At 35.9% G+C, this 15,038-nt stretch overlaps 1 protein-coding gene across 3 annotated transcripts in view; it reads left to right on the top strand.

The window, feature by feature from the left end:
- NCBP1 (nuclear cap binding protein subunit 1) overlaps positions 1 to 15,038 on the top strand; it is a 42,945-nt gene that overhangs the window by 21,315 nt on the left and 6,592 nt on the right. For 2 of the 3 annotated variants that reach the window (XM_081280035.1, XM_081280036.1), the window contains 9 exons: positions 2,176 to 2,279; positions 3,995 to 4,117; positions 5,126 to 5,228; positions 5,663 to 5,756; positions 6,417 to 6,520; positions 7,821 to 7,935; positions 10,931 to 11,059; positions 11,628 to 11,741; positions 12,704 to 14,452. In XM_081280035.1, coding sequence (XP_081136161.1) covers positions 2,176 to 2,279; positions 3,995 to 4,117; positions 5,126 to 5,228; positions 5,663 to 5,756; positions 6,417 to 6,520; positions 7,821 to 7,935; positions 10,931 to 11,059; positions 11,628 to 11,741; positions 12,704 to 12,817 — 1,000 coding nt within the window. In that variant the 3' untranslated portion in view covers positions 12,818 to 14,452. Of the gene's footprint in view, positions 1 to 2,175; positions 2,280 to 3,994; positions 4,118 to 5,125; positions 5,229 to 5,662; positions 5,757 to 6,416; positions 6,521 to 7,820; positions 7,936 to 10,930; positions 11,060 to 11,627; positions 11,742 to 12,703; positions 14,453 to 15,038 lie in introns of those variants that run through there. The other variant, XR_014020453.1, reaches the window with a different exon arrangement.

The raw sequence follows: 15,038 nt of genomic DNA, 5'->3' as shown, positions 1-15,038 counted from the left end.
TTATTTAGGTCTCCTAATTTTGCTGGGAAGATATTTTTCTCTTCTTTGCACTTGATGTGTGATGAGTGTCCAGAATATAATTTGTAAATTCCAAGTATTTGCCCTTAGTCTCTCTTTTTAATTAGGATTTAGGCTTAAAAAAATTAGTCAGCTTTACCATTTGTATCCTATATGAATTAAGCCAGTAAGTTTTACTTTAATGTTCCATAAGATGATATCAAACTCATATAGAAGTTGCTCCCCTGAAATACCAAAAACTCTGTATCCTGTTCATCTAGAGTCCCAAGTTGCTGACATTTTTGGTGTTTGCTCTAATGATCACTCCTTTGCCTCCTCTCTCTATACCTGTTACAAACCTTAGAGAACAAGCAGCAGGAGGAGGGCCCATCATCTTTCAACACTTCACAACATTTTTCCCCTCCTACATAGCCAGCAGACCGCCTTTCACATGAAAAGTCAGCTCTGGTACAAACTATCATACCAGATAGCATTGCAATTTCACCAACAATCCCATCAATTTCTTTCTTTTTCTGGCATAGAAAACAGGGGTAACATTAGTTGTCATTCTCTTTAGAGTCCTTCAGACTTGAACAGTTACTGTTAATCTTCCACGTCTTTGTCATGTTAAAGAGTCTCTACCTTGCTTTCTTGGATCCTTGGGATATTTCCTCCGGAGCTGACTCAGGTCTTACATTGTGGCTTTCAGTCTGTCACCTGAGAAGGCACAGGAATCCAACCAGTGGTGATGTTATCTTGATCAGCTGGTTGTGTCAGTGTGCCAGGTTTCTCCTCCTCAAACTCACGATTTTGCCCTTTGTTATTGATTAGCATTAATCACATATTGATTAATATATTTTGGGAAAATATTCAAAATATCTTTTTAGTTGTAGATGGACACAATACCATTTATTTATTTGTTTATGTATGGTGCTGAAGATTGAACCCAGTGCCTCACACGTTCTAGACAAGCGCTCTACCACTGAGCTGCAAACCCAGCCCCCTAAGTTATATTCTTTTTTTTTTTTTTTTTTTAAGATTTCTTTAGTTGTAGATGGATGTAATATCTTTGTTTTATTTATTTACTTTTTTATGTGGTGCTGAGGATCAAACCCAGTGCCTCACACATATGCTGAACTACAACCCCAGCCCCTCTTATCTTATTCTTCATCAAACCTCCATTCTCCACTAATTCTTCCAGCTTTTATCAGCTACCACTACAATGATTGCCAAGTGATGATTCTCTTTGTCTTTTTTTTTTTTTTTTTAAACATATATATGTGGGCATTCTGTTAGAACTATCCTTTCTGTCCATTTGTCTGGTTCTTTATTTATAATCAGGATTAGTGAATTTCTATTTCATCCAATGTTTTACAAACCATTGACTGTTATTATTTATTTTGATGCCTGAATTGTCCCCTGTTTTGCCCATGGGAAGTCTGTGTAAGCCCTTTTTATTTTTATTTATTTAAATCTCATCCTCCAACATTCATTGAGCATTTTCTTATTTTCTAGTATAAGATTTTCTAAGCCCATGTGTTGTTTTCTTGACCTCCCCTGGAATCATCCACTCAGATTGCCCAAGTTTCTAAGAATAGAATATGGTACTTAGGAACAAAGATCTGGGCCCTTGATATGCCCCTTAATATTGGTGCATCATTGGTTCTATGCCCTCTTGGTGAACACATGTGTACATAGTGTATATCTATAAATATTTTTATATCCACCAGTGTGTATGTTTGTGTATCCATCTCTTCAGTGTCAATCTATCATATTCCTTCTAGTTTTCCTCTATGGCATGATTTGTAAATACCTTCTCAGGTAAAAAATTTGGCTCCTGTTATCTTCCATATTTATTTATTTGATGCAGTATAATCAGTCTCTCAGCCCTGCAGACTATTTCCTCCGCCCTATTCCACTATCAGCCTACATCTTTGGCCACCAGGCTTATGGACCCCCTAACCTACACATCAGTGAAAGCCAGTATGTTTTGAATTAGGCTTGAGTATTAGGATGCTGGCTAAGACAACAGCCCAGAGGACTTCCCCACCCCCACCACCAATTCACTTCTTGATAGTCAGCTGAGCTCAGGATGTTAGAGATAACCCAGGTAAATTGTGGGTTATCAAAGAATAAAATGATGAAAGACATTTTCTAAGGCTGTTATTTTTATCATAGGTTGTCTTACCATCAGCGTATATTAGATATTGTTCCTCCTACCTTCTCAGCTCTATGTCCTGCAAACCCAACCTGCATTTACAAGTACGGAGATGAAAGTAGCAGTAAGTAATAAAATAAGACAAATATTCCTCTGTCTTTAAAGAGTTTATCAGTGCAACTATAATGTGAAGTCAGTTACTTAATGGTGGAAAATTTGTATTCTTTCCTTGGGGTTTATACTTTCTCTCTTTGAAGGTGGTCCTTCACTAGCCACTATGGTTTATTTGTTCTGCGATCATTTTGAGGATATTGCTGAGATTTTATCATTGGCTTTTAATATTTATACTGTTTATAGTGTTGTATCTTTGACATCATTTTAAATATGGTGTCAAGTATAGCAAGGTAAATTTAGAGTTAGAATGTACTAAACTTAAAAATGTAATTGTTTTGATGATGGAGATTATGTGAATTGATTATCTCTGATAATAGTTAAAGTGTGGTGTTGGGAACATATGTGCACATGCCATATGCCTCTAGAGGTAAATTCATCAGTATGATTTTGTTACCTTTCATTCACATCATCTCTGAGATTGCACTGTAAGTCAGAAGGGCTATGGTTTTAGGTGCTATTTTGTACTTGGCATACGATGTGTAATAAAGGTAAGGTGTTGTACATTGGTGACACTAGTGCAGACTTGGGCATAGTATTCTTCAAGTTGCCCTTTTGGAGTTGCACTGAGCACAGACAGCCCCTCCAGGAGCCTTCATTTTGTGTTGCCTGAAGGTTCTTTGTTTCTGTGAACTCTACTCTTATCTCTAATTTCTTTTTCTTCCTGGAGTATAGCCTAAGCTCTACTCCGATAAGTATTTTGTTTAACCTTTAGCAAGCCAGTTTTGTTTTGCTCTCTGGCTATCTCAAATGTAATCATCTTGGTTCCTCAGCTAGAATGTAAATCCCTTGGTGACAGAAGATTGTGGTTTTATACCATGTGTGTTTTCTTGTTTTGTTTTTCACTTACATTCCTCTCCCACTTTCAAGGAAAAGCTCATACAGGTCATATATGACTATCCTCCTGTGGCCTGTTGTAATTGACTTTATTCATTCCAAGTGCTTAATGACTCATAATCTATGAGCCAATGTCAGGAGTCCCTTTTTGGTTGCCTCTTATCTCCCATACATAACAAGTTAAATCTGTTGCTCTGGTGACCCTTTTATACAAGCACACGTTTTATACAAAAGGATTCAACAGATGTAAACCAATAGTAAACACCTAGGAGTCATATCACAAGAGTGTTTGCCTTATATAGATTCAAGCATGTCTCTACTCAACAAAAGAAAGCAGCAAAATACCTTCTTAAGTAGGCAGCCTTTGTTCAAGATCAAACTTAGTTTCTGCTGTCTTAGAGAAAGTGGGACAAAGGGGATAGTGGCAAAAATGAAAGAGAAGTACTTAAATTCTTGGCTTTTGAGGTTACAAAGGCTTAAGAAAGTTGAGGGTTGTTAAAGATAGTTGTAATCATATCACTTTTCCACTCACTGTTCATCTTGAGGAAACTCAGTAGCCCTGACACTCTAGATTCAATTAGCTAAGTATCATTAAGAAAGTACTGAAATGAGAATCTTTCCGGTTGGGTGGTGGTGTTGTTGTTGTTAGGTTTGGTGTTTTTGTTTTGTTTTGGCTTATTAAAGGAAACCTTCACTTACACAATTTAAACACTGATCTTCATAGAATATGTTATTTTGGAAGAAAAGAGTTTTTTGTTTTTGTTCTTTTTCAGATATTCATTAGAATAGTTTTTTCAGTTTTATCTATCTTCCCCTCCATTCTGTCTTTAGATTCTCTTCCTGGACATTCTGTGGCCCTCTGTTTAGCTGTTGCCTTTAAAAGTAAAGCAACCAATGATGAAATCTTCAGCATTTTGAAAGATGTGCCAAATCCTAATCAGGATGATGATGATGGTAAGGGAATTAAATATTTCTTCAATGGAACTGTGTATATAGTCAAATTAAAATATAAATAACTCTGGCAACCGGAGTTCCTCAATCCCACTGGATGCTCATAAAGCAATGTATCTATTTGGTCTATTCAGCCTGTCAGTTGTCTTAGAACTCAAGAATTTCTCCCTTATCTAAAAAGAGGCTCTTAAATTCCTGTGAAATCATTTTACATTAAGAATATAAACTGCATTCCACTTACAAAGTAAAATATACTTTGATCAGTCAATGATGTTTTAAAACATCTGCTTTCACCAGAGAGAGACTCCTGAATGAGAAGACTTGTTGTGTTATAAAGCTGAATGTTTTCTCCAAATTAAGCTATTATAATAGTAATGTTTAACGTTTCCTGAGTTATGTACCATGTAATTCCAACCAGAATTGCAGTTTTATGGACATAAGTTTACCTGATTAATAAATGGATAAGAATTTACCATAGTACATATTAAAACATTGTGAAATGTATAGTTATTATAGTAATTAAATCAATGTGGTACTAGCACCAAAAAAAAAAAAAAAAAAAAGCAAGAGAATAGAATGGATGACAATCTGTTGGGAAAACTGGATAACCATTGGCTGGGGAATGGATTTAGAAAGCATAAATCAAAATGGCCATATTCAATTTAGGCATTGTCATGTATTTAAGGACATAGGCTTAAGTGTTCACTCATTTTGCTTTTAATTAACATGATCTTTCCATCTTATGGACGAGTATGAATAAGGAAATATCAGTGCTGTTTTAAAGAAATGGCTCATATAGAAGTATTAGGGTAACAGTTCCATAAAACTAAGAGTTAAGATTGGTTTTATATTTTGAGTATTTAAAATCAGTGATCATCTTTTATTAGTAGTACTAGATGTTACATGAATTTCTGACTGAGCATTTGAATGTGGCATCTGTTTAGCATTCCAAGTGTAGCAACAAGAAATTGCTGTACCTATTTTTTTATATTACTGTGAAATATTTTTCAGATGAAGGATTTAGTTTTAACCCATTGAAAATAGAGGTCTTTGTACAGACTCTGCTACATTTGGCAGCCAAATCATTCAGCCACTCCTTCAGTGCTCTTGCAAAGTAAGTACTTACTATACCACCAGTGGTATAGTAATTTTTATCTTAATTTTTTTAATATGAAGTTCTTAATACTATTATTGAATTTTGGTTTGTGGTCGCTAAATTCCCTATCCCCGGCTTTCCCAAAGGAAAGCAAGCAGAAATGGGAGCTACCTGCATTTTTGAGAGCTGCCCAAAGGTTGGCATATAAAGGCAGATTTTTTTCTAATTTTAGAATCCAAGAGGAGGAGGAGCACATAGATATTCCTCTCTTTAAGATTTTGTGGCAGCTCCCTCACAAACTGTGACTTACTGTTCTTACCTTTTTAGCATCCTTAATGGTTAATATTTGGTTATTTTGTGCATACATATTTTTTATTCTAAATCTGAAAGGCTTTTAAAACAAAATGCTCAATGAATAAGTATGTGTGATATTTTTCTCCCATTATCAAAAGGTTTCATGAAGTTTTCAAAACTCTAGCGGAAAGTGATGAAGGGAAGTTACATGTGCTAAGAGTTATGTTTGAGGTCTGGAGGAACCATCCACAGGTAAAAATTATTTAATTAAGCATGTTGAGGTTCTAATTAGGTATAAAGATAAGGCAAGAGTTGTGTTAAAATCTATGAATTTTTTTGATGCTGTGAATGATGTTTAATTCATTCTTAAAGTGTAAAAGTGTAAAAATTTGGTTTTGGACTATAATATCTCAACATGTTCTAAAAGTTCAGTAAGAATGCTTGTTGCTTGGCAGTGTATTCGTTTGATAGGGGTTAGTTGTCTGTTCTATCTAGTTTCCACAAATAAGCACATATTTCTTAAGCCTCAATATAATTGTTTTTATACTGTGTATTATAAAGAGGAATTGAACAAATTTTATAAGATAGTTAGGTTTTTCTATGATAAAGTTTTTATTTGGGGGACTCAGTTGAAATTACATGCATTTTTTTTTTTTGTACAGGCATTATCTAAATTTTTTTTTATTATCATTTAGAGTTTTTCTTTCCATTCAATCTTTATTAATATTATAGTATATCTTAGACTACTAGAACCAAGCAGAGGGCAGGATAAATGTTAAGACAAACTGAACAGATTGCTCATTTCCCTTGCTACTAAAAATGAATTATACAGCCCTGTTTTACTTTTGTAGCAGTAGTATTATTTTGGCTACTATTAGGTGATTTACTCTAGAGATTCTTTTCTCCCTGTAGATGATTGCTGTCCTCGTGGATAAGATGATCCGTACACAGATTGTTGACTGTGCTGCAGTAGCAAATTGGATCTTCTCCTCAGAACTGTCTCGTGACTTTACTAGGTTTGAAGCTCATATATAAGAAACCACATGTATACCAATTCTTAGAGAACACAAACTTTGTGAAATAATTCATAAAAATTCATTAGACATAAAAATCCATCATAGCCTTTTAACTTCATTGTATCTCTTATTGCCAGAGGTCACTGATATGAAATATACTGAATCCTTAGGGCTATAAGGTGTGATCAAATGTATGATCAGTCAAGTTGATATTCACAAATGAAGCCAATAGTAAAGCATTCTCAGATTTCCAAACACTCAGAAAACTGACCACCCATGAATGTGTTAACCATTATTCTGAATGATTTACATTTTCAACTCATTTCATGTTCACACACCAAAAAGGAGGTTCCCTATTGTCCACATTTTACAGAATAGGAAAATGTCACAGAGTGCTTCAGTAGCTTGCTCAGAGTCACATAACTAAGTGCAGAGCCCCAATTCAAACCAGGCCTTCTAGAATCAATTCATTGCTCAAGAGCATCATCTTTTCTTCACTTTTCACTTAGCTCAAATATTTCTACCTGCAAAGCCTTCACTGACCCCTACCAAAGTCAGAGTGCTCTGCTCTTTTGTCCTATCTGCTAACGTTCTAGACTAACATTTTCTTTATTGGAGTTTTATGAATAGATTGTTGTATTATCTTTCACTTAAACTGTCATCCAAGCCAAAATTTATAGAAGGAAATACTATTCTGTGCTGTATCCTGAGGTTAGAAGGCCTAGTTCATAGACATAAAAATAAGTGGATATTTTTAAAAAATCAACCATTTATTTTAAAGTACCTACAAGATGATCCTCATTTTTTATTCTATTTGATGATAAAGATAGCTGACGTAAATTTATCTTATTCTTAAAGCCTAGTAGTTGATAGTCATTATAAACTAATAAGTTTCTGAAATCTCCCTAAGAGAATTGGCTTGAGTGGTTAAAGGTTGTGAAATGAGCCTTAGATTAAGTTCAGTGCTTGCTATTGACATTGAGAAGAGAGAAAATGTGTTTCTCCTCCTAATGTTAGTGGTTTTCATAGTTTGCCACTTCAGTGAATATGTACAGTACATGTAAGAGATGGAAGTAAGAAAAATGGCAAGAATGTTGTATTGCCCTCAGGGAGCTTCCTTGAGTCTACTTGAGTTTAACAAATGGAGATGGATGCTTGCTGGAGAAATATGACTAATTGTGCCCAAATGGAGAAATATAGCAGCCCTTAAGGATGGAATAGATTATAGAATTTGATTATAGGTTTTATTGTCTGCAAGCATAACCTACCATATAATAACCAAATGGCATATTTCTTTAAGATTGTTTGTTTGGGAAATCTTGCATTCTACAATTCGTAAGATGAACAAACATGTCATGAAGATCCAGAAAGAGCTAGAAGAAGCTAAAGAGAAACTGGCAAGGCAACACAAACGGGTAAGTCTTGTGTCGATTTCAAAATGATTAAAGAAGATTTGGCAGCACCTGGAGAGAATATTCAAAGACTGTTACTTTGTGGTAATTCATTTTTTTCCTAGGCCAAGTTCTGTAGCTGTTTCCAGAAGCAGAGGGGAAAGGATCTGGTAGTCTGTTATGGGTAGTTATACTGCATGATGTAAGCCATGAACTTTACTTTCCCCAGTTCATCACCTGAGTCAACTTCTTGTTTGCCCTTCTAAAAGGAAAGAGGACAATATTTCTGATTCTCTGGTGCACGGGGGAAGGGAGAAGAGTGTAGATGGCTTATCACTTCCTCAGTACTTTGGAGAGGGGTGTGACAGACACTCATAGTTTACAAAAATAACTCTCATAGTAATAAAAAGTTTAGTATTTTAGGTGTTTTGAGGAGAATTAGGGAGCTGATTGCATTCTGTGATTTTGCATAGTAGTACTGGTGTTCTCCGTGACAGTACTTTCCAGTGTGAAGCATGTTTACCAAAGTAGAACGTGGGGAAAAGTTAAGTGACTTATATGAACGTGCAAGAAGTTTGAGTGCTGGTCTCCAAGTAGACACACATACAGACACATGGGAATGTAAACATACATTCACTAACCTAAAATGCTATAAATGGTGTCATCCTATTTTTTAGATGTATAAATTGAGAGAAGCATGCTCCAGGGTCACATAGCATGTAAATGACAGGACCCAGTTTTGGCCCAGGTCTCTCACACTCCAGAGATTTCCCACATGCTACATTGTTCTCTGGAAATGTGCTACATGTAGCTGCTAGCACATGTGACTATTTAAATTTTAAATTATTTAAAATTGCTTAAATACAAGCTAAAATTTAGTTTCCTTGTTGCACTGGCCACAGTTCAGGTGTTCAGGAGCCATATGTGGCTAGTGGCTATTGTAACTAGTAGTGTGGATCTTTGTAGCATTTCCTTTATGGCAGAAAGAGCCATTAAGAATAGGAAGACAACTGTGCCCAGGTGCTTAGGCTATAAAAGGAAGACCTCCATTACAGGTGTGTGTAGAGTTAAAAGCAGAATTCTGTACAATCATTGAGTGATTCTGATGATTTTGCTTGAAGAATGGAAGATGCAAGTATAGATGGGCCTTAGCAGTAGAGTAGTATCAAGGATTACCAGGCTTTCTAGGTTCTGTGTGTGACACCCATCTTCATGCCAAAAGAAACATGGTATGTAACATACCGAGAGCCAAGAATAGCTCAGCCATCTAACCTCTTACCCTTTCCCTTCTTCAGTAATATGAAGATTAAATCTTGCCTTTTATTCTGCCTTATTTTGTCAGCCAAATAAGCAAATGCTGTATATTCTCCAAGAGTGCTGCTTTAGCTACTTGTCAGTAGGCCTTTTTCTTTTTCTTTTTTTTTCCCCCTTTCTCAACATTTTTATTGGTACATTATAGTTTTACATAATGGTAGGATTTATTGTTACATATTTAACAATACAATTTGACCAGGATCACTCCCAGCACTTCCCCCACTTTGCCTGTCTCCCACCTTGATCCATTCCTTCCACTGACCCTCTTTGATTTCCATGAGATCTTCTTTTCCTTTTTCCTTTTTTCTCTCTAGCTTCCACATATGAGAGAAAACACACTTCCTTGACTTTCTGAGTTTGTCTTATTTCACTTAACATAATGGTCTTTAGTTCTGTTTATGACTGAATAAAACTTATTTTGAATATATACCACATTTTCTTTATCCATTCATCTGTTGATAGACACATACTGTTTCCATAGTTTGGGCTATTGTGAATTTCGCTGCTGTAAATGTGGGTATGTGTGTATCACTGTAGTGTGGTGACCCTAATTCTTCAGGATAAATACCTAGGAGTGGATAGCTGGGTCATATGGTAGTTCCATGCCTAGTGTTTTGAGGGGCCTCTGTAATCATTTCCATTGTGGTTGTACTAATTTACAACCCCACCAATAGTATAAAAGTGTTCCCTTTCCTCCCCATCCTCGCCAGCATTAATTATTTGTATTCTTGATGGCTGCCGAACCTGTTAGTATGAGATGAACTCTCAGTTTAGTTTTGATTTAAATGCTATATACTCTTCAGAGGAAGTTGGAAGAAATAATTAAAGCTGTACAGGGGTAGATTGAGCCCATTATTACCATCAGAGTCTTGAACAGTCTGCTTTAAATTACTACATGTCACTTGAAGCTATTTCTTATTTCTGATGAGAATGAACAACCTGGGCTATGAGCTGCAGGAGGGCCTGTCCATCTTTTCCGTGTGGTCCATTAGGGATGAAAGATAACAGGGTACCTTCCTGTTAACTTCACACAGGTGGTCAGGCGGTATTATTTGATAGTCAGCACTCCCACTGCTGTTCCAAGACAAGTGTCACTAAATTTCGCTGGCCTAGCAAGTACGGATAAAACTTCAGTGAAAACATGTTTCTGAACCAAAAGAGGACCTGGAGATTTTTTGGGATGGGGGTGGTAAGGGCCTTTTACCATACATATAAGTTTCCCCTTACATACACACATACCCCTCTTCGGGGATTGAATCTAGGTTCTCTACCACTAACGTACAGCACTAGGTGTATACTAATATACTAATTTTTTAAATTATTTTAAATTTTTTTTTAAGAGAGAATTTTGATATTTATTTTTTAGTTTTCGGCAGACACAATATCTTTGTTGGTATGTGGTGCTGAGGATCGAACCCGGGCCGCACACATGCCAGGCGAGCTCGCTACCGCTTGAGCCACATCCCCAGCCCTAATTTTTTAAATTTTATGGTAGAGTTTTTCTAAGTTTACTGAGGCTCACCTTAAACTTGGTGATTTTCCTGCCTTGACCTTCAGAGTACCTGGGATTACAGGCGAGTGCCCAACAGAATACAAGTCTTTAAATAGCATTTGACCTGACACAATAAAATCCTTCCCTTTCTTTAATGGGATTTAATACACTGGAGTTGTAAATAATTCCCTTTTGAACCTGTGCTTTCTGCAGCGAAGTGATGATGATGACAGAAGCAGTGACAGGAAAGATGGGGCCCTTGAGGAGCAAATAGAAAGGTTGCAGGAAAAAGTGGAGTCTGCTCAGAGTGAGCAGAAGAACCTCTTCCTCGTCATATTTCAGGTAACTTGGTTTGGCACATTGACATGTAGAGGGAATCAATACATCTCTTTCATTTAAAAAAAAAAACTTATTTTCAATTATAAAAGGAATGCATGCTTATTTACAGAAAAGTTTTAATAATACAAAAATTTACAAAAGAAAATGTTAGTATTTGGAGGCCACCATGTATTCTTAGTTCTGTGCTGTGTACTTAGTATTGAAATGTCTGTTTCATATTTAATTATTCCCTATTGTTGATTTAAATGGTTGTTTTGCATCCTGATGACCATTTTTGCTCACAGTGTCCTCTTAACGTTTCTGATTATTTTCCCAGAATAGAGACCCAAAAGTAATATTACTAGAAAAATTTAGACATTGAATCATTATGTATTGCCCAAAAGAATGCACCAATTCAAATTATTACTGGTTTCCTTTTCTAGATTGACAATATTCAGTGAATCATGAGAGTTAGGAGCACACAGCTCAAAGACTGGGTGGAACAGGCCATATTTGGAAGTCTCTGTCATGAATTTGTTTCTGAAATATAAAATTACCCCTCTAATACTTCATCTTCATTCTTCCTTTCCAGCGTTTTATCATGATCTTGACTGAGCACTTAGTACGATGTGAAACTGACGGAACCAGTGTATTGACACCATGGTACAAGAACTGTATAGAGAGGCTCCAACAGATCTTCCTGCAGGTTTGTGAGGAACATTGTTTATGATAAATACTATATTCTCAGCCACAAAGGTTTCCTCACCAAATTTTCAAGGAGGTTATGTAGTAACCTGTATGCCCTTTAGTTAATTCCATTTGCTGCTATTCATCAGAATATTTAGGTTTAAATTGGCTTATTATCACATAGACTCCCAATTGAAATTTTCTATGCTAAGGATCTCAAATGTAATCTAAAATAAATTAAAAAAATAAAAGCTAAGCAAATAGTAATTGGTTTTATAAAAGTACTTAAAAATCTCATGTTCAGATGATAAACAGTGATCACAGAAGCAAGATAAGCTGAGGTCTCTTCACATAAGAAACCTGTTAGCACCTGCTCTCAGCTAGATTTAAGTTAGAATGTGGAGCTGATTCTTTGTAACTTCAGACACTAATCTTCATTTGTTTGTTCTAGAAAAATCATGAATGCAAAAGTCATTAGGAGTTCCTCTAGATTTTTTTCTTATTCACTACCAATTTAAAAAGTTTTAACCTGTAAGAATCCCTAAGTACACTCAAGTCCACCTAGAAACACATAAGAGTGTTTTTGTTGTTGTTTTCTGAAATTTTTATCTTCCTCAGTTAGTCAATGTCTGCGCTGCTTTTTAAAAAGTCCTAAAATATTATGTCCTGACCAGTCTATACTAGTGATAGCCATACACAAGAGCCACTGCCACAGTGTGGCATCATAAGTTACACTTTGGACAGGCTGGTAATGACTGCGTTGTTTAGAAAAGCTCTTGGACACCCCTTTTTTCACATCTCCCTATACGTTTTCTTAATGCTGGGCTTTTGAAGAGTCTGTTATTCCTGTCAGCCTGGACTACTTGCCTTTTCCTACTTCCTCTTCTCATTTCATAGCATGGGTGGGCTGCTGAGGTAGATGTTCTCCATGATTGTTTACTTGCTATGACTGACCTGAACACCACTTTTCTGTGTCTACAGCATCATCAGATAATCCAGCAATATATGGTGACCCTGGAGAACCTTCTCTTCACTGCTGAATTAGACCCTCATATCCTGGCTGTGTTCCAGCAGTTCTGTGCTCTGCAGGCCTAAGGGTCATATTTTTTTTTTCCCTGGTGTCAAGGTTTTTTGTTTTGTTTTGTTTTTTTAATATCTTAAAATAATTTGTCTTATTTTTTATGGTTTGAAGGCTTGGTTTCTTATAATAGCCTTCACTTCTTAAAGGAAACAAAGGGGAAGAAGGACAATGAGGAATATGGAAGTACCTTTAATTTCCCTTAAAAAGCAAATATTTCTTAATGATAACAATGTGACAAGGACCATGATGTATTATATGTGACAGATACAACTTTTCTGTGATCATTTGATATGTTTTCTCCTTACGGCACAAAACGACAGATTTGAGGTATGTGAAACACTAGAGGTCAACCTTGTGTTATAAAGTAGTAAATAGAACTGATGGGTTTATTACCAGCTAGCATAGCTTTTCACAGCTCATGGATAACCTGACATGGCTGAAATAAAACTAAAAGTATGTTTTTTAATCTTGGTTATTTCATGATTTACCATCTTTACTTTTTAAATTAATGATTTACTATTGAAGGCACACTTTGATACTGTTTGAAATTTTCTCTTCAAAATATTTTTCTTAAGTATTTTGAGATACTACTACTTAGTATGTAAAAGTGTTACTATTTTGAGTGGTGATACCCAAATTTGTCCATACCAACTTACCTAGGAATCTGAAGTTACTTTAAATTTAAACAATCTCCAGAGGTAGAAGCTGGACACCATCTTAAAGTTCTTAAAGCTCCCCAGTTGTTTCCAGTTGGAGAACCATGATCTTAGAGCATCAGGTCATTGCCTGTTGCCTCTGAGAGGGATTTGTCCACGATCATGTAGCAAACCACATGCTAAGTGGAAATGGACACAGATTAGCTAAAACTGTATTTAGAATTAGATGTCAGCTTGGGTTTTGTCTCCATGTGTCTTGATTCAAATAACTAATTCCTGAGGTTTTTTTCCCTATGTGGTATTGAGACTTAAGAGCATTTTGTAAAATAATGTATCTAAGGAATTCTCTGACATTTCAAAGTTGTGGGATTTTTAGTCTTTTTTAAAACAATAATAATTCTATAGTTACTGGTAATATTTTTGTGCATCTGCACACCAAAAAAAAAAGTATAGTAACTTTTTAAACTTATTACATCCTAAGTGTATGATGCATTGAGCATTTTCCATGTTTTGATATATGGTCATATTAGTTTGCTATACATTTTGGTGGCTATGAAACAGTCTATTTAATAGATGGGAATTCCTAGGATTTTAAATACCATACTATTTAAGGAAGGAAATCTTAGGTATACTGTTCTTCCTTCCCATTGCTTTACCACAGCACACAGTATGTAGTTTCAAGTGGCTTTTGTTCACAAGAAGCCAGTGGATAACGTTTAAGGCTCTGATGACTTTATTTGATCTTAAACTGCTTTGTAATACTTCCACATTGCCTAGCATAGGTTAGCTAGCTATACTTGGTCCACATTCTAGAGACATTTGTAGGTGTTCATGTTCATTTCCTTTCTCTTGATCCTCTTTTCATGTATAATGGTTGCTTCTAATAGTTCCTTCATGGATGGGACTCTGCTTTACCTAGTCCAACAGCTATGCATATGGAAAAACTGAACCTAGCAACTGAATTTTGAAGAAATAAAGGTGCAAGAGCAAACATTCAGCAATTGCTTTCCACACTAAGGAAGCTTACACAGACAAAAAAATGGCATGTCACTGTACCTCCTACCTTGCAATGAATCAATATTCTGTTAAATTGTACTGGTGCCATTTAACATGTATTTGTCAATATACTGATGACATATATTGTTTTTCCTAAAATACAGTTAGACCTGAAAGTGAAAGATGACATGAAGCCTTGTCAACCTGGGTAGATAGCTGGATACCAGGACTATTTTAAATTAATAAAGGAAAGAATGAATAGAAGCAAACCTCAGCTAGACAAAATCTCTCTGTGTATTGGCTTAGACTAGTGCTTATTAACTAGTGGCAGTTATGTGCCAGTTGTTAGATTGACCACATTAAATCCTCACAGGAATGCTCTGAAAGATGATTATACCTCCCTTCACAGATAAAAACAGGCCTATGGAGAAATTTGCCCAAGGTGTCCACAGCTAGGAAGTGGAATTTGTACTTGGCCTCATCTGGCCCCAAGAGCTTTTATCCCCCACAATACTGTAATGCTCTTAGCAGCCGCCTGAACTGCTAATTACTCTCTTGTCAAAGGAGGTTTTATCCAATCACA

Source organism: Spermophilus citellus, assembly GCF_964194105.1.
Source record: "Spermophilus citellus genome assembly, chromosome: 2".
Lineage (NCBI taxonomy): Eukaryota > Metazoa > Chordata > Mammalia > Rodentia > Sciuridae > Spermophilus > Spermophilus citellus.
Note: the sequence above shows the minus strand (reverse complement) of the source record. Positions and strands in the feature narration are given on the sequence as shown.